Source organism: Xiphias gladius, chromosome 14, assembly GCF_016859285.1.
Source record: "Xiphias gladius isolate SHS-SW01 ecotype Sanya breed wild chromosome 14, ASM1685928v1, whole genome shotgun sequence".
NCBI classification, from domain to species: Eukaryota; Metazoa; Chordata; class Actinopteri; order Istiophoriformes; family Xiphiidae; genus Xiphias; species Xiphias gladius.
The window spans coordinates 24,059,027-24,085,385 of NC_053413.1; the positions used below are offsets into that span (position 1 = coordinate 24,059,027).

A 26,359-nucleotide genomic window follows, 5' to 3' on the forward strand; every position below is an offset into this window, starting at 1 on the left:
ATATATGGTTGACACACACACACACACACACACACACACACACACGTATATAGTTTAACGTGAGTCTGCAGCAGTAACGACTGGGCCGGAGAAACTTCTCTCTCTCTCTCTCCAGATCCAATTATTATTAAACAATTAATATTTGTTTTTGGAAGTTCCTCTTGCAGTGTAGCTGTGTCTTCGTTTCCTTACCGCCAGGTGGCGCTGATTTCCAGTTTTCGATCCCGAACACCTGCGGGCTCGGACCATAGAGCAAAAACCCGACAAGAGCACTCACTCGGGACATTTTTCCGCTCGCCCAAAACGTTGCGCTGCTTTTAACGGGTTGATGGAATTTAATGCTAACTAACTAACTAACTAACTAACTAACTAACTAATGCTAACACAGAAGTAGTGGACATTAACTGTGTACCGGTTCACATGAGAGAACGGTTGTCTCAACTGTCAAGTAAAACTGTATTTGTTTTGTAGCCCGACATTTCGGTTCGGACCTTGGTCGCTATGGTAACGCCAAAGTTTACTGCGGGGTATGTTCCGACCGGAAAGCGAGGTCAGAGTCCTGGAAAAGGAAAAAAAAAAAAGGGGAGTAATGCATCTCGTCAGTAGACGGTCTTTGTTCGAAGGTAGTTGCCGAAGTTGTGAGAGCAAGCGTGAGTGCACGGGAGCGAGCAGTGCTGTGGATTATTACACCGGCCTGGGAAGAACAGGAGAGACGGGAGCGCCGCTATCTGACTGACCTGACAAGTGGAGAAGTAGTTTCAAACGGCGGTCGGTCGACAGGGAAATCTACCGGCATTTAACCTCACCCAGGAGCGCGTTTTTCTTTGCCCCGCGGAGTGTCTCACTCCCGCACAGAAGGTACGTGAAAGGTGCGCCGGTGTCTGGGACACTGGGGAATGTTTTAGCCATAAAGCTAATTAGCTAGCTAACGTTAGCGACAGATTAGCTCCGAAAGCGGACGTCCTGCCGAGAACTCCGTGTTAAGATCAGAAAACGTGAATATAAGTTAAAGGTAAGACTTTTGAAGCCTTATTGAAAGTGGACAAAAGTAATGGCATAGTTTAAAAAAAAGTTAAGAGGAATGCTTTCAAAATATTAGGAACTGTAAAGGTAATCCGTTCAGGAATACTACCCATCATCAGAGCGTAGAAAAATACACACTAGCAACAGAGGTCTGACAGAGGTCTATTTATACCCCCATTGGGGCTTTGTTTGGTACCATAAACTTGCAGTTAAGCCGTTAGCTAAGACAAAAATGGTTTTTGGTTGTGGGTTAACTTCATTGGCTGCCAGCGGTGAAATTCAACTGTCATGGTGCAGCAGTCCTGCTGCTCACAAAGCAGGTGAAATGTCATTTTACCCACTGAATTTGATTTTTTTTTTTTGATAAAGTGTGTTACAGTCATTATTAGAGGTTTGGATGTCACAGTTTTCCATCTCTGTGGTTTGAGAAACTGCAGTAAAAAAAACCCCCAAAAAAACAGTACAGATAGTGTCCATTGATCTGTGCGCAGATCTTTCGATTAGTTGAGCATTGATTTATCTCGTAACGATAACCACAAAGACAAATTCCTGTCCAAAATTATAGCACCCCAGAGTGTTGTCTCAAAAAAGCAACCACCTTCCAGGTATTCATAATAGTGTAAATCAGCATAGATTATTGGCCAAAAGCTCTTACGCCCACTATTACTACCATTACTAAAATGATGCTTTGATTAGGGATGAATGATCGTCGATTAGTTGATCAGTCAGTTGACAGAAATTGTGAAGTGACACCAGTTTTGAAGAGTGGATGAGTAATTCAAGTCATTCATCAAGCAAACATGTCAAATATTTGGTTAAGAAATGTGAGGATTAGCTCATTTTCTGAGTTGTACATTGGATATTTTTGTGTTTTGCACCTTTTTGCTGGGAAATATCAAGCAATTTGAAGGCTTCAGCCTGTGCTTTGGGAAACTGTGATGGGCATTTTTTGGTGTTTTGCGACATTTTCTAGACTAGTCAAGTCATCAAAAGATAATTTAATATATTACACGTTAGTAGCAACTCTAAATTGTCAAATGGACAAATTCTCTGTAGATGAAATAGGCAAGTGTTTGAACGCCCTAAATCACATCATAGATTCTCTCCTCACAAGTCTGTGGTGCAACTTGTAGCCGGTCAACTGGTTTAATTTCCAGAAAATGTGAGGAGAAAGATTTACTTTATGGCAAGAGGGTGATGCCATATCGAATTGAATATTCCACTGCCTACTCTCATTATTGCAGTGGGTGACCTACCTGCCTATAAACAGGTTCTTTTTGTGTTTTATTTATGCTGTGTGCTCTCAATTCTGTCCTCTCTCAAGATTCCCATGTTAAGTGAGCTGCAGCTGTGGGTTGCTGAAGTGTGACAGACTGTGTCTTATGACAGTGCCGGGGGACCTTGGGGAGTTGAGTTTCGAGGAAAGTTGTGGTGAGAGATGCCTAAGTGGGACAGCCTGTGCTGAACCCAAGCTGTTTAGGGCAGCGAGGACCTATATTTGATGTGGCTGCATGTGGAGGCCACAGTGCACTAATTGACTGCTTCTGCTTGTTTCTGACGTTACAAATTGTTCATCGGTTTTACCGTGTTAAAGGGTCAGGGCAATGCCATGTTGAGACGTTATGTCTCTGAGATGTCTGCTCCACCCCAATATAGTAGAGGCACTTAAAAAATGACATTTGCAAAACTTGCAAGCCTGCACTGATTTATGTATTTATTTTTTTAGCCACTTTGGCACAGTGGAAAAAAAATTATTAACACAGCACTGGACATGTCATTACCTTTTAAGTTGGTATGGCGAACTTGTTAGCAACCATCCTGCAGTTACAGAGCAACATTATCATTCATGTGGAGTCCTGTTTCTAGGCACCTGGCAAATGCAAGTCCAATATTCACCCTCTCCCTGCTCTGTTTTTGCTCTCTACCAACTCCTGAGGGGAATATGTTGCCCTTTAGCTACTAAATTCTCCACCATGTTCACCAGCTAGTCTCTAACTGTGTCTCTCCTGCTATGACACTATGAGAACCGTGAGAGTGAAACAGAGAAGTAATGTTGTGGCTGGGCAGTTAAACATATGGCGGAAACTAGCTATAAAGCTCTGTAGAGCTGAGGGGAGCTGCAGATTTGGTTGCTAATTTTCAGTAGGTTCATCACTATGAGCGACCACATTTTCTCATTGTTATTTGATTTTGTTATAAAAATATCCATTATATTCACTTTAAGGGCAACACTTCTTTCCAGACACGTGAAAACTGTTGACAGTGATGTTTGTGAATTACCTTGAGTAAATGGGAAAAATAGCCAATATCTTTGTTTCTGAAAGGTTAACATCACTGGCTGTTCCATAGCAACGCTATGCTTTAAATGAGGTTAGTGAGGATGATAACCATCTCACTACAGAGTCCTTTCCCTTCTCTTTAAATGATGCTATGATGGGAAAGAAGTTTGCTCTCTGTGAGGAAAAAATAACTAATTCAAAGTAATCACTGGCCACCCACTTTAGATAGATACAGTCTGGTTAACAAGCGTCATGTGAGACCTGATGCAGACTAGTGACCCCGCTGCCTCACTTGTCCGTGTTATCCCTGCCAACATTTTGTGCATTCACAATGGAGAACCCTTTCCAAGGTACTGTTTTCTGTTTTGCTTTGGCGGGAGAAAATGGGAGGGTGTGTTCCCTACATGTGCTGACAGCAGCGGATTTTTCAGCACAGATCAGTTCTGACAGACCCAGACACAACTCTTCCACCGTCCCATCACTCCCAGCAGATCAGCCAAGGCCCTGTCTTTATGTCCTGTAGCTCTGCATGGTTTTATCTTTCCTGCCCACTCATTCACCCCAAACCCCCCCTGTAAATCTTATTACCATCACATTAAATTAAGGTGCTTCCTCTGATTTTGCTGATTGGACTCTTAGAAGATTCTTGCTGTCTACTAGATAGAGGTGTTGATGCTGGCGCTTAATCTAGACAAGGATAAATGAAAGAGACAACAGCTCCCAGGTACTTAACCTTCTAAATGCTTTTCAATATGAAGAATAAGAGTGCTCAAAAAGTCTTAATTTGTGTGTTATTTGTAGACTTGCCTAGCGTAAGTCATTTGGATAATGGCATTTTCAGAGCGTTGGTTTTTTATTAAATTGATATTAATGCTAGGATATTTGGAAAGAGATTTTTTTTTCTGCTGAGGAGAATGGAGGGACAAGATTGTAAAAAAAAAAAAAAGTGTTGTTTCATTGGTTTTAAAATGATAAGGCTGTTTTCATCATCGATTAATCTGCTTGTTTATTTTCTCAATCAGTCAATTGTTTGCCCTGTAAAATGGTAGAAAATAATGAAAAAAAATGTCCATCGCAATTTCCTAATACCCAAGGTGATGTCTACCAATGTCGTTGTCTTGGCATCGTCGATGTTGCTTTGTGTAAGCCAACACTCCAAAATCCAAACATAGTCACTTTACAGTCACAAAAAAGAAAAGCTGCAAATTCTCACGTCTTAGAAGCCGGAACCAGAAAATGTTTGGCATTTTTGCTAGAAAAAAAGACTCAAATAATTAATCAATTATCAAAATAGTTTAACCAATTAATCAGTTCATTGTTTATAATTCCAAAAAAAAAAAAAAAGGTATAACTGCTTTCAAGTACAGAAGTTTTCAAAGCCTAATTGGATTTTGACCTGAAAATACAAAAAAAGTTCTTGTCTCAAATTTTGTTGCACATATTTTTGCATATGAGCTGTAATAGAATGGAACATTTTTTAACATGGTAAAAAAAAGTTTGAAAATCTTTAATTTTCTTGTTGTTATTAAATAAAGTTCATCATGTGAGATGATGTGTTTCAGTCCGAGTGACTATTTTAATCAACAGCTGTCAGACTGGTTGGTTATTTACCTAAAAGCTTTGGCAGGGTATTAAAGACCAGTGAAAAGAACAACTAGGGGAAATGTTGTGCAAGGAAGGCAGGAAATGAACTTTTGTCTAAATGCTGCAGTGACTAAAGTCCCAAAATTTCCAGCCCACTTTGACTAATTTACCAGCCAGGTAATACCTCTAGAATGCAGCCTCCGAACAAAGTCAGACTCCTAGTTATTCTTCCCAAAAGGCGAGGACCATAGGAAAGATAAGGCTGTGGCAGAGTTGACTAAACTTGTTCTGGGCAAACCACAGAGTTCTTGTATGAAGTGCATCACCGTGACTGAGTGCGAACCAGAGCATTCACCATAGCCGAGTTCACAGATAAAATCTCACACCTACTGTGGAGGATGTGAGTGAGGGCTGGTTGAAATTGATAACAATGCTCCTCATTTGTTTTTGATTGAAACTTGATCATTATTACGGTATTTTATCAACACTGTTAACCTTGATGATTTAAGGAAAATCATTATTTTCCTGCACTTACATTTATTTGCATTTGGGTTTTTTGTTTCACCGTTACAACTACAGGCTTCATTTATATCTTTGATTTCATTTTTTGCACATTATTTTACCGAATATTTGATTAGTTGAGAAAAGAACCGGCAGATTAGTCAATAATGAAAAAAATCGGTAGTTGCGCACCTAAATATTACTAAGCAGCTTTGCTGTCTGTTGTGCCCTGGAGTGCACCTGTCTTCAGCAGGAGGATTAGATGGAAATAGACAAAACAGTCGTCTTCCCGTCAGGCCAGCCAGCTGAATTAGCAGGTCACAGGTTAATGAGGGAGGCATCCAGTTCTTGTGATGATATGCCCATCACCCAGTCTAATGCATCATTAGCCACCTGCATTCTGTGTATTGTTACTGTGAGCTGAAAATTAGCATCTGAGGCAGTGTTTTGTTTCAATTTGGTTAATGGATGGTCTGAGCAGGTAGTACATTTGGTGAGATTTACCTCAGTGCCTGCTGGTGATATTATCCCTCCGGTCAATGCATCAGGAGCAATCAAAGTGCTGTTGGCCCTAATCACACCTAATCACAGATCTTTATTAAGATAATGCCCCACTGAAAGTAAACAGAGATGCCACATAAATGCCTAGATAACGGCTGCGCAACCCATGTTTACTGTTCAGCTGTCGCTTCTATGGTGACAACTCTTTAAAACAATTTAAAGATGAATCAAGTGGTTGTAAAAGGGCGTAGCTCATGTTGTTTTATCTCTGTATAATATGTATACTTCCGATGTTATGGTAATCACGGATTCTTTGGACACACACTGATTAAGAACATATGCTTCCCAAATAGATCCATTGGGATTTCGGCGGTCTGACATACACATAGACCTGGCAGTGGAAGGTATTTGTTGTGTGGTTGGTTTGGTGCCCAGTCAGCAGCAGTGGGGCCGGGCTGAAAAAGAGATGTGACTCTGATGAACTCTGAAGAAAAGTCATCATGGGCTATGTGTCGTTGTGTGCATGATGAAAATAGAAGCAAAATCATAGTTTTCATCTTGGTTTTTAAGGCAAAGGTTGCGGTGGATGTGACTCACTGAATACTTTGTGGGATTGCAGTTATGACAGCCACTGTCATATCCTGCTCCAACTGCTACTGACGTCGTAATATCCTGTCACCTCATCTAGATCAGATGAGGCTCAGACTACACCACTTTCTTTGAAACCACCGTCTGGGTTGTTGCCCGGCTGGGGCAAAAGTACACAGAGCCTCAATTTTGTTTTGTTTTGGATGGCAGGGGACATTGCATGAAATTTTTGGAAGGCCAGGGAGTACCTATTACAACATGAGAGGAATGCTGTGTTTTGCCATGTGTTATTTTGGAGTATAAACTCTGAGGTCCCAGTAATGATTAGGATGTTTGAGATGGATGTAGCGTTTCAATTATTACCAGGGTGGCAAGTAAAGATTATTTTCATGATAGATTATCCACCAATTACTTCCTCGATTGATTGTTTAGTCTAGAAAAAGTCAAAAAATTGTGAAAACTGTCCAGATAGCAATTTGTTTTGTCTGACCTGTCTGAACAGTTTACTATCATCTTAAATGTTTTTGTTTTATTGTGGACTTACTAAAATATGAATGAGAAAACTCTTAAAATCTTACTTTTCCTGGTTCTTACACTTCTTTTCCATAAGAGACCTAAATTTCAGGTTAATGTGTAAAAGGTTTTACAGGACAATTAGTAAGCAGTGTACCTAGACGTCTTATGGTGTGCCCTACATCTCCAAAAACTCGCCACAAGAGCTACATTACTCTCCAAATGTAGTGGGTTTTTTTTAAAGAAATAGTCCCTGAGCTAATGACAAACATGTTTACAAGTACTAACAATTGCAAAACGAGGAAATTTCAACTTGATATTTTAAAATTTTTGACAGTTGCGCCTGAAAACCAATCTGAAATCCAAACCTCTCTCCCAACAACATTATGAAGTAAAAGTCTGACACTAAACAGAGCTACAGAGGCAAGATACAAAATTAAGATTTAAGGTATTAAACTTGTTAGAGCATCAAATATTTTTGTTCTTACTACAGCAACTACTACTGCTGATACCACTACCTACTACCTTAGACTCCAGCTAACACTAGTAGCAATGTGGTACCATCTGTTTCCATCAAAACAATGCATCCACAGAGGTAGCCTGAGGCAGTATATGACAACATCTCATCATGTCACGCCCCTGTCCACTGGCAAAAACGAGTACTATAACTTTATTTGGCTGTTGGATTTTTATAGATAAGACATTCAGGGCCTTTTTAACTAAGGCTTGGTTCCATCACATGCTTCTTGTTGTCTCTCTGTTGAGTTATGAGCATTCTTTTTTTTTAAATTACACTAAAAAAAAGAAAAAAAAGAAAAGCCACTTCAAAGTTCAGGTTGCTCAAGGTGTGTTGCAGCCTCACCTCATGTTTTAAGAGTGTGCGTGTGTTTATTTGTGTGTGTGTTTTTGTGTGTGTTTTTGTGTGTGTGTGTGTGTGTGTGTGTGTGTGTGTGTGTGTGTGTGTGTGTGTGTGTGTGTGTGTGTGTGTGTGTGTGTGTGTGTACAAATGTGACTTCAGCTGGAAAGTATGTGTGTGATTCAACTAATCTCTCCGCTCAGCAGCAACATGCCTCAGTTGCTGTCATTAGCAGACAGGAACAGAGAGGGAGAAAGATGCAGTAGTGTAAGAAGACCATGTGAGTCACATTAATGTCTCCCCTCCTTCTGTCTAATGTTATGTGCTGCTCTGGAGCTCTGAGCGGACTGTACACTCAGCCTTTGAAGAGGATTAAAGCCCTTCAGTCTGTATCTTATTCAATTGTTCTGATTGGGTTAGGGGAGTATTAGGCGTTAAAATACATTTGGTTGTTTGTGTCTTTGTTGTGGTATATGTTGTGTAAGAGAGACAGGACAAGAAGAGGAAGCTTTATCTGATTTCTAAATACATTACCAAAACTTGAGGTGATAAACTATACGATTGTTGTTTCACTTTTTTAAATACTATTTCAGTTTCTTAAATGAACTCTTTGAGGGGTCATCACAATTTAACAACTTTATTCCATTTCTGCATTTCCCCCTTTCCTTGGATTTTTCAATTAATTAAGTTTTAGTTTCCTTAGGTGAAACTGTTTCCCTTGACTGTTGATGGTTAATATTGCTGCTGGTGCCTACTACCCAGTTTTTCTTCTTTTTATTCCAAACATAGACAAATGTAAAACTCAAAACTTTATTTTTGCTGAAGGATTTTTCCTAGTGTTGTACTAAAATTTGCGTTCCCTAAGGTATTAATTTTGGAATAAAACGATGTTTCTAATGGAAAGTAAACTACTGTACTCTCTTACAACTCCCTTAAATGAAAGGCCACTGTCAATGTAATGCTAATTGGCAATTTAAAAAAACATTTTTCTGTTTGAAAAAGAGACCAGTACATAATATTATCTTTTTTTGTCATGAACTTTGTATAAATATTTTAATATTTTCAGCGTGTTGTTTTAATTGGACAAAAGTCTTTGGGCTGATTCCAACAGGGGACATTGCAATTACATGTATTAAGCACGAGGCCACCATGGTAGCCAAGGCCCAGGTATTGGTTAGACATCATTATGGAATATAAAATAACAATAGAAAGTATTTTAAAAAAAATGTAAATTTACTGACCTGGGTATATTTACTTTTATTTACCCTGATTTTTTTAGTTAGTTATTTTTTTTTGTTTGTTTGTTTTTTCTCAGGTTTGCTTATGAAGCCATGCTAATAAACATTTTCCTCTTGCGGTGAGCTGCCTGGTGGACAGTCAGAGGCGTCATGGCGGAACTGCCTATTGCCCCGGGACAGGTCTACATCGAGGTGGAGTATGACTATGAGTACAAGTCCAAGGACCGCCTCATCACCATCCGGCAGGGGGAATGCTACATGCTGGTCAAGAAAACCAACGATGACTGGTGGCAGGTGAAGAAAGAGGAGGGGACTAAAGCTTTTTATGTACCTGCTCAGTATGTCCGAGAGGTCCGCAAAGCCCTCATGCCACCTCCTAAACCCATCCCACATCATCCGGCTGCCACCGGCAACGCACCTCCCCAAAGTGCAAGTGTACTCTGGGTAAAGCCAACCAATCTGGAGCTGGGACTCCAAGATCGGTCTGCTGAGAGCCTTCACAGACACGAGTCCAGTCGTCGCTCACCCTCCGCACAAACTGCTTCTTCAGGGCACTTCAGTCCCCCCAGCCAACGCAGGGACAATGACCACCATCATGCCCCTAGCCCCCCCACAGACCACGAACGAGCTCTGCTGATTCCTGTCCATGGGGGAGGTCCTCAGCCTACCCAAAGAGGAGGGTCCAGCACTCTGCCCCGTACTCGAGCTCGATCCCCAGAGATGGCCAGGGCCCCGCTGGACGTGGACAGCACCCAGCACTGTGACTCTGCAGGGGAAGAGAGACCCGCCAATGACTCTGAGTCTGGAGATGAACTGAGCAGCTCTTCCACTGAACATCTCCAGGTAAAGTCAGACAAACTTAAAAAACTTTTTTTCTGATGTTGTCAAATATCTTCATACACATTCTGAGACCCAGTTTCACTCTCTTCCTCCTTCAAGGAACATTTCCACTAGATATTACTTTAGTTTAAACAGAAGTCTAAGGCTGTTTTAAATAAAAGCTAAGAATAGACCTCCCGAAAGAACTAATATACATACTGTTATCACCCCACAGACATCACGAGAGTCTGTAGTCTGATGCACATATCATGCAATGCAGCCGTCTGCGGTCAATTGTTGATTTAAGACCATTGTCAACAGCTGTTTTATGTGCCGCACTTGAAATACACATACAGTGATCATTTTTTACGGAAGGGACATTTGCATTCAGGCTGTGGGGATCATCTGCAGCTGAACAAATGTAAAATAAGTGCTCACAGTGAACCTCTGCCAATCGTGATGTTGACCCTCTGCCTCTTCCTATAATTGTGTCTATTGGTGCCCATATTGTTTAATTGTACAAGTGATATTTTATATCAAACATTTATTGTAGGTAGATAATTTACCAGGTCACAATGAAATTGTCACTAAAGGGTTTGTGTAGTATGCTCCACTTATTTTTCTCCTGTTGTTGCTGTAAATCTAGGCAGTTCTTCCCTTTTTTATCTATTTTGCACATCTTTCAGTGACCTACTAAAGAAAGTTTTTTTTTTTTTTTTTTTTTTGACCAGGGGAGCGATCTGGCCCAGTACCTTGCAGCCAATGCAGCTTCAGTCAGAAAGCCTCAGTAAGATGAGGCAGCTCTTTACTTGTGAGCTTGGTCAGTGGGGGTGTTTGTTCCTGAAATCATTAGCTCAGCCTGCTGCTGAACAAAAGGCTGTGAGAAAATAGAAACAGGTCTGTGTGGTGCTGCCACTGGGAGTAGACCTCTGTTTGTGTGTCACTGTAGGAAAGAGGGAATAGGAGTCATAGTTGTGTTCAAGATACGCATGCATAGAATAGTGCTTTTACAGTTTGCTGAATTTTGCCCTGAAGATCATTACCTATACTAATATGTCATAAATATCAATTCTACCATGGTACCATGGCAAACGAGTAGTCATCTAGCACAGCATTGCACAACTTTACAAAGTTATTTGTGTTGGCAAACTTGGAGAGATTTGTAGTAGCTCTTGCACATTTTTAATATGTTATTTGTATTGCTTTGTGATTCTATGAACAAACCAACTCCATGTTTCACTAACATTGAATCGCTTGTTAACCAGTTTAAATAAACTATAGCTGCTATAATTGCATGATATAATTACTGGTAAAAATGCATATTTTCCATATTTCCCAAAACACATTTTGTATTAAGTAACAAAAAAATCGCATTCAGTCTTTCAAAGTCGTACCAGAGTGCCCCTAAAATGTAGGTTTTTCTCGTAAATGCCGGCATTGATTTATCTAAAAGGACTCACTTCACATCTACAAAGTGACACTTTGTTTTTCTTTTAGACTATTTCAGTGCAAGCAAAACAAAACTACCAGGGAAAGCAGCTCTTTTAGTTACTTTTGCCCCCACCAACACTTCGTCAACTTTATTTTCAGAAGTACTGATTTCAGAAGGATACATCACACAATGATGTCACTGTGATTCAGTATGATGTGTTTGTTAAAGGTTATCTAAAAATGAACATGTACTCTTTCAAAGTCAGTACAGTATATGCTCTGAAAGAAATTCAGTCCACAATGGTGTCCCTTCCTTCCTCTCCCATTCTGTGAGCTGTGTAAATGGCAGGAGAAAGGTCAGGGTTGCCATGCTTGTTTTGGTTATGTATACAACCTGTCCAGCTTTCTCTGCAAATAGACGCTTTGTGATTTTTCTCATACTCTGAGTCATTTGATTCCACAAGTGCAATCATCACAACAAATACAAAATGTCAAAAATCTCTTTTGTCACGAGGCTAATCTGGTTCCCCCTCGCTCAGAAACTTTTCCAGTTAATGAGTGAAGCACTTTTGTAACATGGCAACAGAAAATTGTAATTTTTTATTGGCTGTTTTCAAATTTCGATATCAGGACACCTCTAACAAGCGTATGGTTAACAGTTGACTCATTGTTCTATATCAATGTCATGTAAATGTCATCTATATTAGACTGTAAGTAATTACAGCAACAGTACTAATGCTTTATGCTACACTTATTTAATCACAGATGGTTAAAGGCACAATCTGCAAACTAAATATATATATAAGTGGAGCTCCAGCACCATGACTGAATTTTTTGGGTGTGTCTTGAAATACACAGTTGAGGAGTAGATAGCAACTAAATTGAATTTTTTCCTGATGTTGTAAAAGTTTTGTTTATATTAGTAATTTCTATTGACACAAGAGTAAAATAGTCATGTTTACAACGCCGATGATGGTTTTCGTTTTATAAGTGGCCTCGGTGTGATAATGCTCTGCGATGTCCTGCTATTGGAAAGAAATGATGTGACATGGTTTTCCTCATCCCCAACTCATATCAGGAAGGACATGCAAATAACAGAACTGTTAACACTTCACTGTTTCTTTTTTTTTGTTGTTTGGTCAGGCAGCTCCATAGTCCTACTAAGCTCATGTGAGCTAGAAGGTGGTCATTGGTGATTTGAAACTGTCCTAGTTTCAGTGGGTTGCTTGTTTGTTTTTCCTTTGTCCTTGCAGCAAGCTGCTGGTGATAACACCAGAGGTGTGATTCAGGATTTCCTAAAACATGCAGAACCTGCCTCTCCTCTGTCTCTGTTCTCATGATTTCTCTTCTCATGTGTTGCCTTAGCCTCTTCCCTTTCTTGTTGTGTCATTTTTAGGGATTAGGAAGGAAAAGAGTGACCATTAAAGTTGGAGATTTACTGAACATAAAACCAAAGTGTCAGCGTAAATGCAGAAAGTAGATCTGTGTGTTTGTGTCTCAGGCTGCTAGGCTCTTACTCTTTATTGCAAGCTCATGCAGCTCCTTCTGATAAGCTACTTGGTCAGGCTGTGATGAGTGTGTCTGCAGAGCTGCACAACTCCTTACCAGGCTCTTATCTGCTGCACTGGACCTGACAGTGGGGCCCTACTTTGTCACTACTTGTGTGACTAGTCCACTTTCAGCAGTTGCAACTTTTCAATTATCCTCCAGGCTTCGCTCCTTGGAATTTTTTATATTGTTTGGCTGTGATTATATCATCTATTCCTTGTTATCTCAGACAGTTTGGGGATGTTGTATCCTGTCTTTTTATGCTGAATTCTGATGATATCTGAGGGACTGATTTGGAAGATTTCTCTCCATTAATTTTCTCTCATCTGAGGGCCCTGTCACAACAGATTTCAAAACACCAACATTTCAAGAAAGAATCAGTTTCAATGGAATTGCAGTGAGTATGAATGCTGCAAAAAACTTTTGCGTCAAGTTCAACTACGGTGAACTTTTGACGGATTAATTTGCACCAGTGACTAACAGCTTGCCGTCTTGACAGTGCTGCCCATTGAGGGAAAAGAACGCCGGAGAGTCCAAGATGGAGAAAGATATCATAGCTTATTAGCTGTGCTGCCCAGTCCAGTTTTATTTTTGGAGCATAGTCTGCTCTAAAAATGAGGCATTGCAGTCAGGAGTTGATTGTACAATTATGTTTTGTGAATAAACTGTGTGACCTTACTCCTGTTTACAACCGAGCTAATGAGCTTGCAAAATCGCAATTAGCAAGTCAGCTGTTTCTGAGAGCTTTTTTCCCCCTTCAGTAATTATTTTTTATTGAAATGATGTTGAAACCTGAGAACAAAATCCCAGGGTGGAGTTTTTTCTGTGATCGAAGGGACAAAGTTCTGCTGTTGATTCCAGCTCCACACTCCTTCCTTGCTGCTTCTTCAAAGTAAAAGGGGTTTGATAATAGCATTTGTTGGGAAGTAGTCTTTGCTGGTAGTTCAGCTTAAGGCAGGTCAGGTTTTAAATGAGGTTAGGAGGCATGTCTACAGTTGCATTTGGGGCATACTGGTGGATCAGCATGCAAGGGTAGGGGTTTAGTAAAAAACACACACACACTTAACATAAAAACTTAATGAAGGTAAACAATGCTTTTCCCTTACTATTCCCCACCTCCCACCCTATTTGTTACTATGCACTGCACCCAAAGCAGGAACCACGTATTTCGGAGGAGACATGCTGAAACATAATTATAAAGAAATAAAAGAGACAGTCCGGGCATGTTTGGAAAAACTGCACAGAGTTTTCTTATAAGCCCATCAGCCTTAATTCGAAAATGTAGAAGTTACCAACTGAGATATCACCTGATACTTTCAGTACATCTTAAAGCCCCTGGCCAAGGTGGAATGGACATTGTATCCACTGAAGCAGATGTTTCCCTCCGGCCACTGAATATAATGGTTGTCAAGGTCTCGGTGTGTTTTAATTTGCTGCTTCACTGCACCGCCTCATCCATTCTGCTCTTCCTCATCTCTCCTCCTTTAGGATCATCATTTGTGAGAAACACTGGGTATGCTGTATTCTGTGTCCTCTAAATGTAAGAACCTGATATAATTAGTTTTGGAAATTAAGTTGTTTTTTTTCTTTTGGTTTTTTTAACACGGATGTCAGTGACTGACTTACTGAGTGATGAAGCTACATCATTGGTCGGCCGGCCGAGTGTTAGACTTATCATTAAGGGGGCGTTTTCGAACACTGTTGCTACCTTAGTGCCGTTGTCGAACACCCTTTTAGTGACTTTTCTTCACAAAAGCACCTAGTAAAGAATCTAGCGACTTTTTGGACAAACCTTAGCTACTTTCTGTAGAACAGAGTCGCCAGTATTGCCCCAAGGAAGGGCCGGCTTTCCCTCCGCAGGCCCACTTCTCTCTGGTCTCATTCAGTTGACTGCATGGCAGCTGGCATAGACGTGAATGAGCTTCTAACTTTCTCTCTTAGTGATCATTTTACAAGTAAATATAGTCAAAATCACAACTGAGCCGTTGTCTTTAACTCATGTGAATGGTGATTTTGTCAGACGACGACACGGTAATAAAATAAGGATTTTAGCAGAGCAGAGCAGCAGCTTGGAAATGGCTTGGAAGTGACTGCTGTCTAACACGTCGTTTTAATGGGTCGCGTTTCAGTCCCCTCTTCATACTTTGTCCATTGTCTGACAACAGAAACAGAAAAACATGTAAATGAGAGCAGCTTAAATGGGAGTTCCTCTGTATTAAATAATATATATGTGGGCCCAGAGAATTGGAGAGAAGCAAACGGATGAAGGGCGGCCCAGCCATAGACTAGGTTTTAACTTAGTCATGTTTCCTGACCCTGACTTTTTCTCTTGCCACGTGAGAGCATGCCTTAATCTTTGGTCTTGTGCAATGAAAGTGTGTGTACACATGCTGTGTGCAATGTCTGGCCCTTACGATTGATATTGTTTGAATTTGACCTTTAGCATGATCTTTTGATACCTTGACTGTCCATATTAGTGTTATAGATTAGCCCTAGTCTACCCACAACTCTCCTCTTACTTTTTTGTCCTCATCATTAACCTGAGGCGGTTATTCTGCAAAAACTGAGTCAACTTTTAACCTCTTTCTCTTTTTTCCATATGTTTGCAGGGAAAATTTTTAGTGTGTAACTTAGAAACAGGCTCAAAAGGCTTTAAAAGTCTGTAGTTAAAAAAAAAGAAAAAGGAAAAAAAAAACAGAAAATCTGAAAGATGAACATTTTAAGTCCGTAACTCAGTTGTTTCTTTGCACGCTGTTTTTAGCTTCTGCTTAGTGTCTCACTTTTGAAAGAAATGGGCACTTAAAGAGTTACCCCGCTCTCTGTACCCTACACCTTTTGATTGTCAAAGTCAGTAATGCGAACTCAACCCTGCAGTCTCCCATCATTCTTTACGACACCTTTAATTAGCTAAAAACCTCTAATGACTCTCAGCAGGATGATTGATTGGAGGAAGCACTTCCTTATTTATTTGACTACTTAGCGTGGCAGGAAGTCGCGTTGAAATGTGTGTTTCTTTACACTGTCCCACCTTGTTGTACAGTAAGTGGTCGAACACCCCCATGCATATTAATCTTAAAATAAGCAATTTATTAATCCAGTCATTCAGTCACTCTCCACACACAATTAGAGACACGCACCCATTTCCGTTCAGTTATTTAAAGACAGCCATGTGAGCAGACACATCCGTGCAAATGTGTTCATACATATACAAACGCACATGCAATCTGAGGGATCTGCTAATAGAAGCTCGGCCATCTGCACCGCTGTTAATTCTCTTTCTCTGCCCTATTAAAAAGGCGTATTATATCACATGTTGGCAGTGGCAATTCAGAGACTCTGAACTCATAGCAGGGTAATTGCGATGCTAAATCTTCCTCTCTTTCAGGGGGTCCCAAATATTTTCACGCCGAGGACCCCCAGACGGAAACGTAATAAACCATGTGAAGAATTTTAATAAAGCATGAATTAATTGCTATGGATAAAGTTCTTTTTTTTTTTAAAGTTTTGCCTTGGTTTTTTCCATTGATACGCTTTACACATTAGCCTCTTCTTTTTTTGCTTCTGCTTTTGGCTACTGAACAGCATCGCTGCGACTATTAAATGCCTTGCTTAGGGGCACTCTGTCCTTAACTGCCGACAGAGGGCGAGTGTAAGTATCAATGAAATGAAATAATCTACATACTTTCCCAGACTTACTGCTCTTGTCATCCTCCCAACATTTGCAGAAATTATTTTCACTATGATTTTCCTAACCTCAGTTTTATGTTTATATTCTTTCTTTTTCATCTTATCTTACTTCGTCATGTTTCCTGCCAGATTGATTGTGGATTACAAGTGTTGCCCTTCTGTCACAAACCCAATTCTCTCACATCTGGGTCACTGTTCAGCCAACCAGATGACGACTGATTGTCAGCACAATGACATGCTGTGTTTATAAGAGTTGAAACTACCAATTATTTTCCTTATTATTATCCTGGAGAGTTTTTTCTTTATTATTTGATTAATTGTTTGATTCATGAATTGTCAGGAAACATCACAATTTCCAAAAGCCCATGGTGATTGTATTGAATGCTTGTTTTTGCCAAAAAACAGTCCAGAAACCAATGAAGGTCAATCTACTATCCTCTAAGACAAATAAATGTGAAGATTTGCTGTTTTTGCGAAGCTGGAACCTACAATTTTTTGGGCATCTTTGCTTCAAAAGTACTTGAATTGATTTGTTAATCAATTCAAGTAATCAAATATTTGCGAATAATTTTTTAAAATCCACTAATCCTTTCAGCTGTAATGTCTGTTGTCTTAGTCCTGTCTTGAAATCCATCAGCACCAATTAATGAAGACAACATCTTTGGTGCGGGCGTTGCACTGTTTCTGTTGTGGATTCAAAAGTATTTTGGGATTTAATCCTCAAAATGACTTCCCAGATGTCTCCTTTCAGGAAAACCACCGTCGGCAAACAGCAGTTCATTTGGGAAAAGGCAGGAAATCTCAGTGGAGAACTGCAGACTGTGGTAGTGTCAGTTTGTGTGCTCATCACCAGTGTTATGAAGCAGCCCTGAGGGGTTCATAGTACTGTTCTGTACTGTTCTCAACCTGGGACACACAAACACACACGCACAGAGCTTCAGGCAGTCTGGCAGCTGACCCATTCCTTTGCAGTGTGTTTGGCTGTTGTGTAACAGAGCAGGGCTAAGTCCAGGTTCGACACCCTCACTTTTTGTCTCTGTCTTTCCTTATCTCTCCTTTTCTTTTTCTTTTGCCCTCGTTTAAAATTCACCTGCTCGTCATCCAGCTGTGGTGCAGCTGTCTAAGTTAAACAGTTTATGTTGTAGCACTGCAGTTTTAACTCCCTTTAACACTGGGGAAAAAAAAGCTCTATGTGCACATATGTCTTTCTTTTTAAAAAGGGCCGGGCAATATAGATAAGTCACACAATAAGTAATGTTTTACTGCGATATCGATACATATCATGACAGAGCGCATTTTCTTACAGCTCAGACCAGAAACATTTTGTAGATAAAATGTGTAGATGCAAATTTTAGTTTTTGTGTGTAATCGTGGTGCTTACTTCATGACATTGCAAAAATACGGTGAGGCCATTGTTGCCTAAAGCAGTCCTACTTATTGCAAACCCTTCTTGCAGTGGCCCAATACAACCACAGAGGTGAAAGGCAAGAGTTACTTATAGCTACAAATGGTATGTCAAAATGTCAGGACAGTTGACAAATGTCATCTCTCAGGTCATCTCATGGCATGTGTCATTGAACCCAACCCCATAGTGTGCTGGTTTCTTCCGGAAGTGGTCATCGGTGTGCTCAATTTTTAATATAATTATTTTTATAATCAATTAATGCCTAGTTTGCATTTATTTTTAAAACTTGTTGTCTGTTCATAAAGATTTTGCAGCTTATGCCATCTAGGGCTCAACAGATCCAGCTTTAGCTGTGCCAGTACCTATCCTGATACCTCAGTTCAGGGTGTCTGCAGATGTGGAGTACGGATCTTATATCAGTGCTCTCTTTTTTTTTTCCAAAAAAGTAAAATATGTATACCTCACTATGTGGAACTTATTGCAGTCATTTTTAACATGAGGCTAGAGATCGCTGTCGTGCTGAAAACTGAGTCAGCACTCCACTGAATAAACAGTGGAAAAAATGAATTTTATAATGACACTGACAAGAAACTGTATTTAATGCGGATTGGTCACATCATGGCCGATGCCCGGTCCAGACAATAAGGTCAGTATTGGTCCGATATTGATCCAGCACTTTAGATTAGTGCATCCCCATTAGCGTCACATATCACTGAGCGACAGCGGTCTAATTTACGAAGAACTCAGAGGTTTGTTCATGTTCGTGTGATGCTCCAAAACGTAATTTGCACTTGACATGATTGTGGGATTTGTTTTCAAAAAATGCAACGGACATGTGAATCTTTGCAGTTTTCACACTAATAGAGAGGTGGTTATTTATTAGGGAGATGCTGATCAAGAACAATAGGCCTTGCTTGTAGAAAGTGATTTTTGCTACATCATAAGATTGACTGATAACCTTCCAGAGGTGCAGGAGGGATGATCCTCACCCTGACTGATGGAAGTTAGACTCCTAGGGAGCAGGAAGGTTTAAAAACCACTGTCACTTGTATAATAAATAATCTTGATACTGATTACGGAGGATAATCCAGTGTGAATCGTTACTATGGCCTGTATGACTTCTTTGATTAGAGACAAAGAAGAGAAGTGTGCGTGTGCTTGTGTGTGTGTCTGTGTTTGTGTGGTTGTGTGTGTGTGTGTGTGTGGGGAGGATGGGGGGGCAACACTGTTCCTCACTTTATGGAGCTTTTCTTAATCCCTCTGGGAGCTTCAGTTGAGTGTTTGTGTTTTTGTGTGTGTGTGTGTGTGTGTGTGTGTGTGTGTGCGTGTGTGTGTGTGTGTGTGTGTGTGTGTGTGTGTGTGTGTGTGCCCCCGCATACATTCTTGTTAGTTATTATGTCAGCTGGGGTGTCCTGCGTTGTGTGTTGTGTAGAGCGGCATTATGGCATTATGGGAGGGCAGGTCAAGCAGTGTGGTTTGTGGCAGCTCAGGGAAAGCGAGCATCACTGAGCTCCGGTGCACTCTCTCTCTGTTTATGTAAGAACGTGTGACTGAATAAGAGTCAGTGTGTGTATTTGAGTCTGTGCGAGGCCCCAGAGTGACATTATCTGGTTTGCCACAGTGACATGTCAGTCAGGGAGAGAGTTTGTGAATAGGCAGAGGCTGCTGTGTTTCTCTGCATCATCGGTGACCTCGACAGCACCGCCGGCTACGAGACTTATTCCTCCGCAGCAGCGGCTGAGCTACAGGACAGCATGTACCCAGATGAGAATGAGACGGTAAGACGGCTTCTTTATCTGTGCGTGTCTGCTGCCAGCAGGAAGACTAAGAAGTCGATCTGTTCATACAGCTACATGTGCATTTTTTGCCAAGTCAGCACAATCTTCACTATATTGTATTTTATTGTATCAAAGTAAGGGACTTCACAGCGACTAATGCCTGTAAAGATTTCCAACAAGATCCAACTCATAACAAAGCTTTTCAGGTTACAGGAAGCTCTTTACCACACAGATGCACATATGCCAGCTAACACTGTTGCAATTAGTGTTTATTGCAGTCTTAAGATAATTATCTTTTAGATGAAGTCCTGTCTGTTTTAAATTTTATTAGCCATGCTACCATATATTACACTCATATTTTGATCCCAGTCATGCAAGCAGAGAGGGTTGAGCCCTAAAGTTATCTATCGAAGCTGTCATTCAAACACGCACTCAGAGCTTATGTGACTATTCTTTCTCAGCTCGGTATTTCTGCCTCTGCCCCATTCATTGTCTGTGTCCCTCTCCCTCCCTCTCTCTCACTCACACAGCAGCTGATCTTGCAGCTTTTGTTCACAAGCTCACGGCAGACGTGTGTTTATTATCCAGTCGTCCAACGTGAGTGCTCACGGTGATCCATAACATTGATCGTCGAACCCCCAGCTACTTTTCCGCCGAATCCATAAAATCAGTAGCCAGAAGGACCAAACGGGAGGTTCGGTTGCGTCCCGAGATGTTTGAACTGCTGATGGCATTCGACAGGATAGCTAAGAGGATGCGCTAAGCACTTACCATGCTTCATTACATAAGCGCCGGCTACATAACATTTGTTGGGACAGCTGGCTGGTGAGACAAGCCCGGGGCAGCAGCGATGACGGGAGAGAGGATGACGAGGAGGCGGAGTGGCAGACAGGACAGAATAGTCTGCGAAATTTATTTGGATTTCAGATATACCGTAGCTTTCATTTTACACAGGCAGAACTGCTGACATATTGGGTGCACTGAAACAGAACACTTTTTTTTTTCGTGGTTGCCTCTAGTGTCTTGAAATATGACTTTACTGGCAGCATTACAGCTTTTCACTTAATCAGTTAGCTTAAAGGTCCTTTTTATAATCAATATTTTTATTATTTTTTCTATTATTTTTTCCGTACAATCTTACATTACATCCACTGACGAATTATTAATAGCAAAGTTTGGCAAACACTTTCCCTCATTTTCCCCCTTTTATCTCTTGTTACCTACTAGCAAAATATAAAATTAAATTTGCGTCCAAAGACAAACAATACACCTCTTGAAAGGGGAAACTATTAGATATTTAACTTCAAACATGACACAGTTCATATAACGTGAGAAGAGGGCTCTTTGTTGTTGCAACTGTTCAAAGACCGCTCTTCGTAAAGTGAGAGCAGTCCTTTCCAAACCAGCCTGTATATCTGAGCAGCCACTAAATGACAGAGAACCACTTGCACCATATAATCTACAGGTCCAATATAAATGAAGGTTTGCCTGGGGCCCTGCCCATGTGTACTCAAGCTCATCTAGCTGATGACAGTGCGCACTATAATTTCTCACTTTCCGGTATAAAGGACTGTCTTTGTGTGCACTTTGCCCCCCAGTGAAGTTCAGAGTCAGAGATGATTAACCTGGCAACATGGGAACAAGATTTCCAGTCTTACATTTAGTCTAGTTCTGATCTGATTGTTGTGACATTCCTCTTTCAAGAAAGCATAGCGCTCTCACACTGGGTTCCTACTTATGTGCGGAAAAGTTCAGGAAATCCATTTGATCCTTCAAAGATTATAAGAAATTTGAATACATGATGTCTTGTGTGACTTAATTATTTAGTCTGACGATTACTTTTTTTTTGTGGATGCTTTGTGTGTTTGTGGATGCGACCTTTTTTCTGGTTCTGGCACAGGAAGATGACATCCCCGTTCTTAATTCTGTCTACAAAGCTCTGATAGGTTAGTTATTTTTCCAGGCGTGGAAACTGATGTCAGGCCTGTTTGTACTGCCTTGATTTTTGCCTCCCTGTTTTTGAATATGGTCTTGTATTTCTTTAAATCTTTTTTTCCATCGTTTGTGTTTCTGTAAAACACTGTATACCCTTTGTTTCTAAAACTGCATGTACGGTTTACTTATTTATGCACACCTGTTGAAGTTTGTACGTTGGAGGATTAATACTGAAGAGTTATTTCCATTCTTTACCCTTTTCATCTTTGACAGGTAGATAATTTTTCATAAGGTGTCATTGTCGTTTTGCCATACCACTGCTAACATAAGGATGTCAACTACCTCTCTTTCCAAGGCGTGGGACATGTATGGAATGTACTGTTGGGAACATGTGGAGGAGTTGTTTATACATTGTGTGGGTTTCTGCAGCTAAAGCTTAAAAGAGGACAATACATGTTAGGTTGATGCAGTCTTTATTTTCAAAGGCCATACTTTCTCCCTAGAGCTTACAGGGGGTTTCGTATAGTCATATAGAATGAATGTCAGTGGATCACTGAATCTTTAGTAAATTAGTTTTTTTTGTTTGTTTTTTTTTAAAATCCCTTTACATGTAGCTGTACCGTATGGCTCCAGGCTGGTCGTCACAGTGATGTTGCAGTTACACAGGGCAGAGGTCATGGGATAAAGAAAACAGTGTGTAAATGGTAGTAATATGAACTGGTCAGGGATCAGTGACAGGATGATCTGTGCTTAAGCTTTGCTCTAGTGCTCTGTATGGCTGATGAAAGCTTCTGTTGCTGTTTCTCTCTTGTTTCTCTTTTTTTTCATCATAAATAAATACTACATATTAATATATATAAACCTATGATAATGTATAAATCATGTTGTCACATCTCATGTACACAGTCCTGCTCCCTGGGCTGAGCAAGGCTCTAACACTGTCAGGCTTAGTGAGGTGAGATATTGACACACCTAGTGTACCTTTACTATCTAATGCGGTACTATACAACAGCCAGAGAAAACATCCATCTTTGTGAAGTTTATAATGTTCATTTTTTGCTGACGTTGGTGGAAATGTGTCAGTTAAATTATATATTCATTATCCATGTCAGGTGAGACCGGTTTTGTACTGGACTACATTGTATTGTGAGGTTTTTGTAGTTTTCTGTCCTAATCGTTTACATACATGAGGGGGTCAGAATGATGGGAAACACCTGTCAGTATAATGCAGTCCAGTGCAACACCACCACTAATTATGACCTCAGTGCTAAGACATATAATTTAATTAACACCTATGTGACAGTGTCAAAAAAGAACATCATAGTAGGCATTGTATCATTGTAGGCATCATAAAAGTAGACTTAAAGGGAGAACAGTTGGATTGCATTTACTGTACAGGGGTACCTAATAGAGTGGACACTGACTGTAGGTTGAGGAACTACAAAAATACCTGCCAGAAATAATTAACGTACATTTAGGGACAGTTTTTAGATGAAAAAGTACCTGCATCCTGCCACCTCGTTTCCAATTTTTATTTTATTCTGTATGGACATAACTATCCAGCATTGCCACATTTTTTAGATAGTCGGGTGAATCGTTCGCCCAGGAGCTGATCATCTAAATCTACTGTGTTGTTATTAGTATATTAGAAGAGGAATGAGTTTAAGACAAGTTCAAGCTGTCAAGGCTGTTTGGATAATAGTATCTGCTAAATAATGTAACTACAGCTGAATGTCACAGCTGGTTTTTTTTTTGTTTTTTTTTCTCAACAGGTTCATCGTAACCTCACTCTACTGGTTTGAACATCTGAAAAAAACTGAAGGGTTTTGTCTGAGCCTTTTCTAGGTTTTGATGTACTTGATATGAAGAAGGCTCTAATGTTTCTTCATAGCTCAAGGCCTCCTTATTTGGGCTTAAAATTGGACATAAATTAGCTAAGACATGTTTAGGCGAGTATTAGAAGTATTTGCTGAAATGTTCACTCCTCAGTATAATGGCAATACCCTGTAGTGTGGCGTAATAGTTTCACGTTTCAACCATTAGCTGCGTAGCTACAAGTTCAAACTTAGCTCTGCAGCTTTTTTGTTTATTTGTCGAACTTTCATCAAGCAGCTGAGTAACCATGAATTACTGCCTACTGCCCATGCCGTCTGAATCCTGAACAATATGCACATTTCAGAGTGAGGCGTAAAGAAATTAGCTTTGAAATACACTTTCTGGAACGCAGTGATTGAAATGCTTTGGGAGAACAAAGAAGAACAAAGATTACATCATCACAAGAGGGACCTTTAGAGTCATGCCAGTGAATTGACTGCACACTGTCTGCTCTCCTAGGTTTAATGTCAGCTCGTCTCCTGCAGGATAAAAGCTCCTTAACTTCCTGTTTGCACTGGGCCCCTGAGATAATTCTATTTCAGATTAGATTAGTAGATTATTTTAGGTGACTTGCCTGCCTCTTCCTGCTCCTTTTCCTCTCCCTTCTTTCCCTGCCTTCTGATAATTGACAAAAAGCGTAAAACCGATGTAATTTACCATTTCTTATTATCTGCATGATGTTGTGCTGTTGTATTTGTCTGTGAAATGCTCTTAAATCCCACAAAGAATTCTCAGCAAGCCCCCTTTTGTCTCGTTGAACTGGTTCGGGAGCAGGTTTTTGTGCCTTGTTTAGGTTTTCTGTCTGAGAAGCCAGAGACATGATGCACACTTTTGTACATTCACACTTGCATTCAAGACAAGAAATACAGGTTCGGGCCGAGTGAATGGCTGGTATTCTGAATAGGGAAAAACAAGCATTTTTTTTCTTCTAAGGACAGTTGGATTTTAGTATGCCTTGGTGAATACAAATTCGAATCACACAGTTCTGTCAGTTTCACAAAACCTTCTTTGTGCTGGGCCCTCTTCTCGCTTTATTCTCGTCGTTTGTAATTATTAAAGTGGGACTTGAATCTGATCCTTGTCCACACTGTAACAGAGTAAAGGTATCAGTTAACTGTCGAGCGTTAGACACTGAATCTAACCAGTATGCAAACATCTGCAACTCTTGCTTTGTCTTTTATCGGCCTTGGCTGAGATAAAATGTGTTCAGGCAGAGAGAAGCTGCGAAAGCACATCGCCCATCCTGACCCAGTCCTGTAGCTGAGGGATACAGTCACAACAGGGCTGCCAGCGTTCTATTTATATTTTTCCCAGTAAGTAAGGAAATGAGAAGATGAGAAGCGTTTTAGAAAACCCCAGCATGCAAAAGTTTATCATCGAGGTCAGATCACAAGGGTAACTACGGAAGTAGACCCCTGGATCTGATAGGGATTCAGTGTTTTATTTGACATCCATGTGATATTGGCCTGTATTTGTCAACATAAAGGTTATGGAATGATTCTGATCTATCACCACTTGGATCATACTCTCACAATTTTGGCCAACATTTCTATCTGTAATAATGACACTGTACTCACCAGGTTTGTATCTGAGGTCTCGGAACAGATCCAACATCATGGGAGGTAAAAAAAGAGCAGCCAGATGGTCGTACAGGTTGTTAACAAACCGCCAGGTTTAGCCAGTCTTGTTTGGAAGCAAAAATGAAGGCGAATGTCAAAATTATAACTCAAAAGGTCAACTACAGCAAAGACGTACTTGCCGTGGTAAGAGCTGTAAAATGGATGTTTGCAATGGAGAGTTTTTCTGTGTAATGAGGGATTATAACAGACATTGGAGTGTGCTTGCTTTTGTTTTAGATCCAAACAAAGTGGTCTAGATAATCTAGATACCCATTAACAACGCTCATGGATTTCACCCCACTTTGTTATAGTGATGCCAATGTCTGTAATTAATTTGGTCAGTACAATGTTGTCATAGCTGATAGAAATGATGGCCAAACTACAAAAAAAAGTTGTAATTAACTGGAATTGTCCTTTAAACCCATACTGTCTAGCCTCCAAGAAAACCAAGAAATCTTGATACTCAACCAAATAGCAAAGTTAATTTTGTTCCCAGTCTGGACACTATCCACTCAAACCTCATACCACTTTGACCTAAGTCCTCCTGAGTGCCTCTTTGTCAAATTCTCAATTTTCGATTAAGGTTGGAACATGTCTGGGGAAATTGCAGTGTGGTACAGTGTTTTCTCAGAGCTCCCTGTTGAATTGTTCAGTTGGGAGAGTTTTGTGTTCCTTTTACCTCTCTGCCTCCCTGTGTGCCTGTCAGAATGACCTTGCAGGATTTGCATGGTCATTGCAGTAATCACAGCCGGAAGTTTCTATCTCAGGCTCTTCTCCCCACGTTGCTCCACTCCTGGAGTGAATGCCGGTGAATTGAAAACTGCAAGGAGTCATTTTGAAGACAGGCTGCAGCAGCTAAAAACGCATGTGCAATGCAGCCCCCCCCCTTTTTTTTTTTTTTTTCGTTTTGTACCACTTTCCCTATATTCCCTACACTTGTAATGTTATTTATCCAGGGTTGGCTGTCTGAAATCATACATTTACTTTTATTTTTATTATTATTTTTTTTTAGCAGCAGCACCCTGCTTCACATGTACTTAGCCACACTAGCTTCTCAGTACAGCCAGTGTCTTCAGATGGTTGCTGAGCCGACTGGAACAGCTGGGTTGAAGTGCTTTTCTCGAGAGTTAGATGATAAGACTGATCAGAGTTTTCAGCCCATTCAGAGAGGAGTCAGTC

General features: G+C 40.4%; 1 protein-coding gene across 18 annotated transcripts in view; it reads left to right on the forward strand.

Moving 5' to 3' along the window:
- Positions 1 to 614: 614 nt before the first annotated feature.
- The window catches only part of LOC120798836 (rho GTPase-activating protein 12-like), a 64,220-nt gene continuing 38,475 nt past the window's right edge, over positions 615 to 26,359 (forward strand). For all 18 annotated transcript variants that reach the window (XM_040143545.1, XM_040143542.1, XM_040143546.1 and 15 more), the window contains exons 1-2: positions 615 to 858; positions 9,161 to 9,926. In XM_040143545.1, the coding sequence (XP_039999479.1) occupies positions 9,234 to 9,926 (693 nt within the window). In that variant the 5' untranslated portion in view covers positions 615 to 858; positions 9,161 to 9,233. The remainder of the gene's footprint in view (positions 859 to 9,160; positions 9,927 to 26,359) is intronic.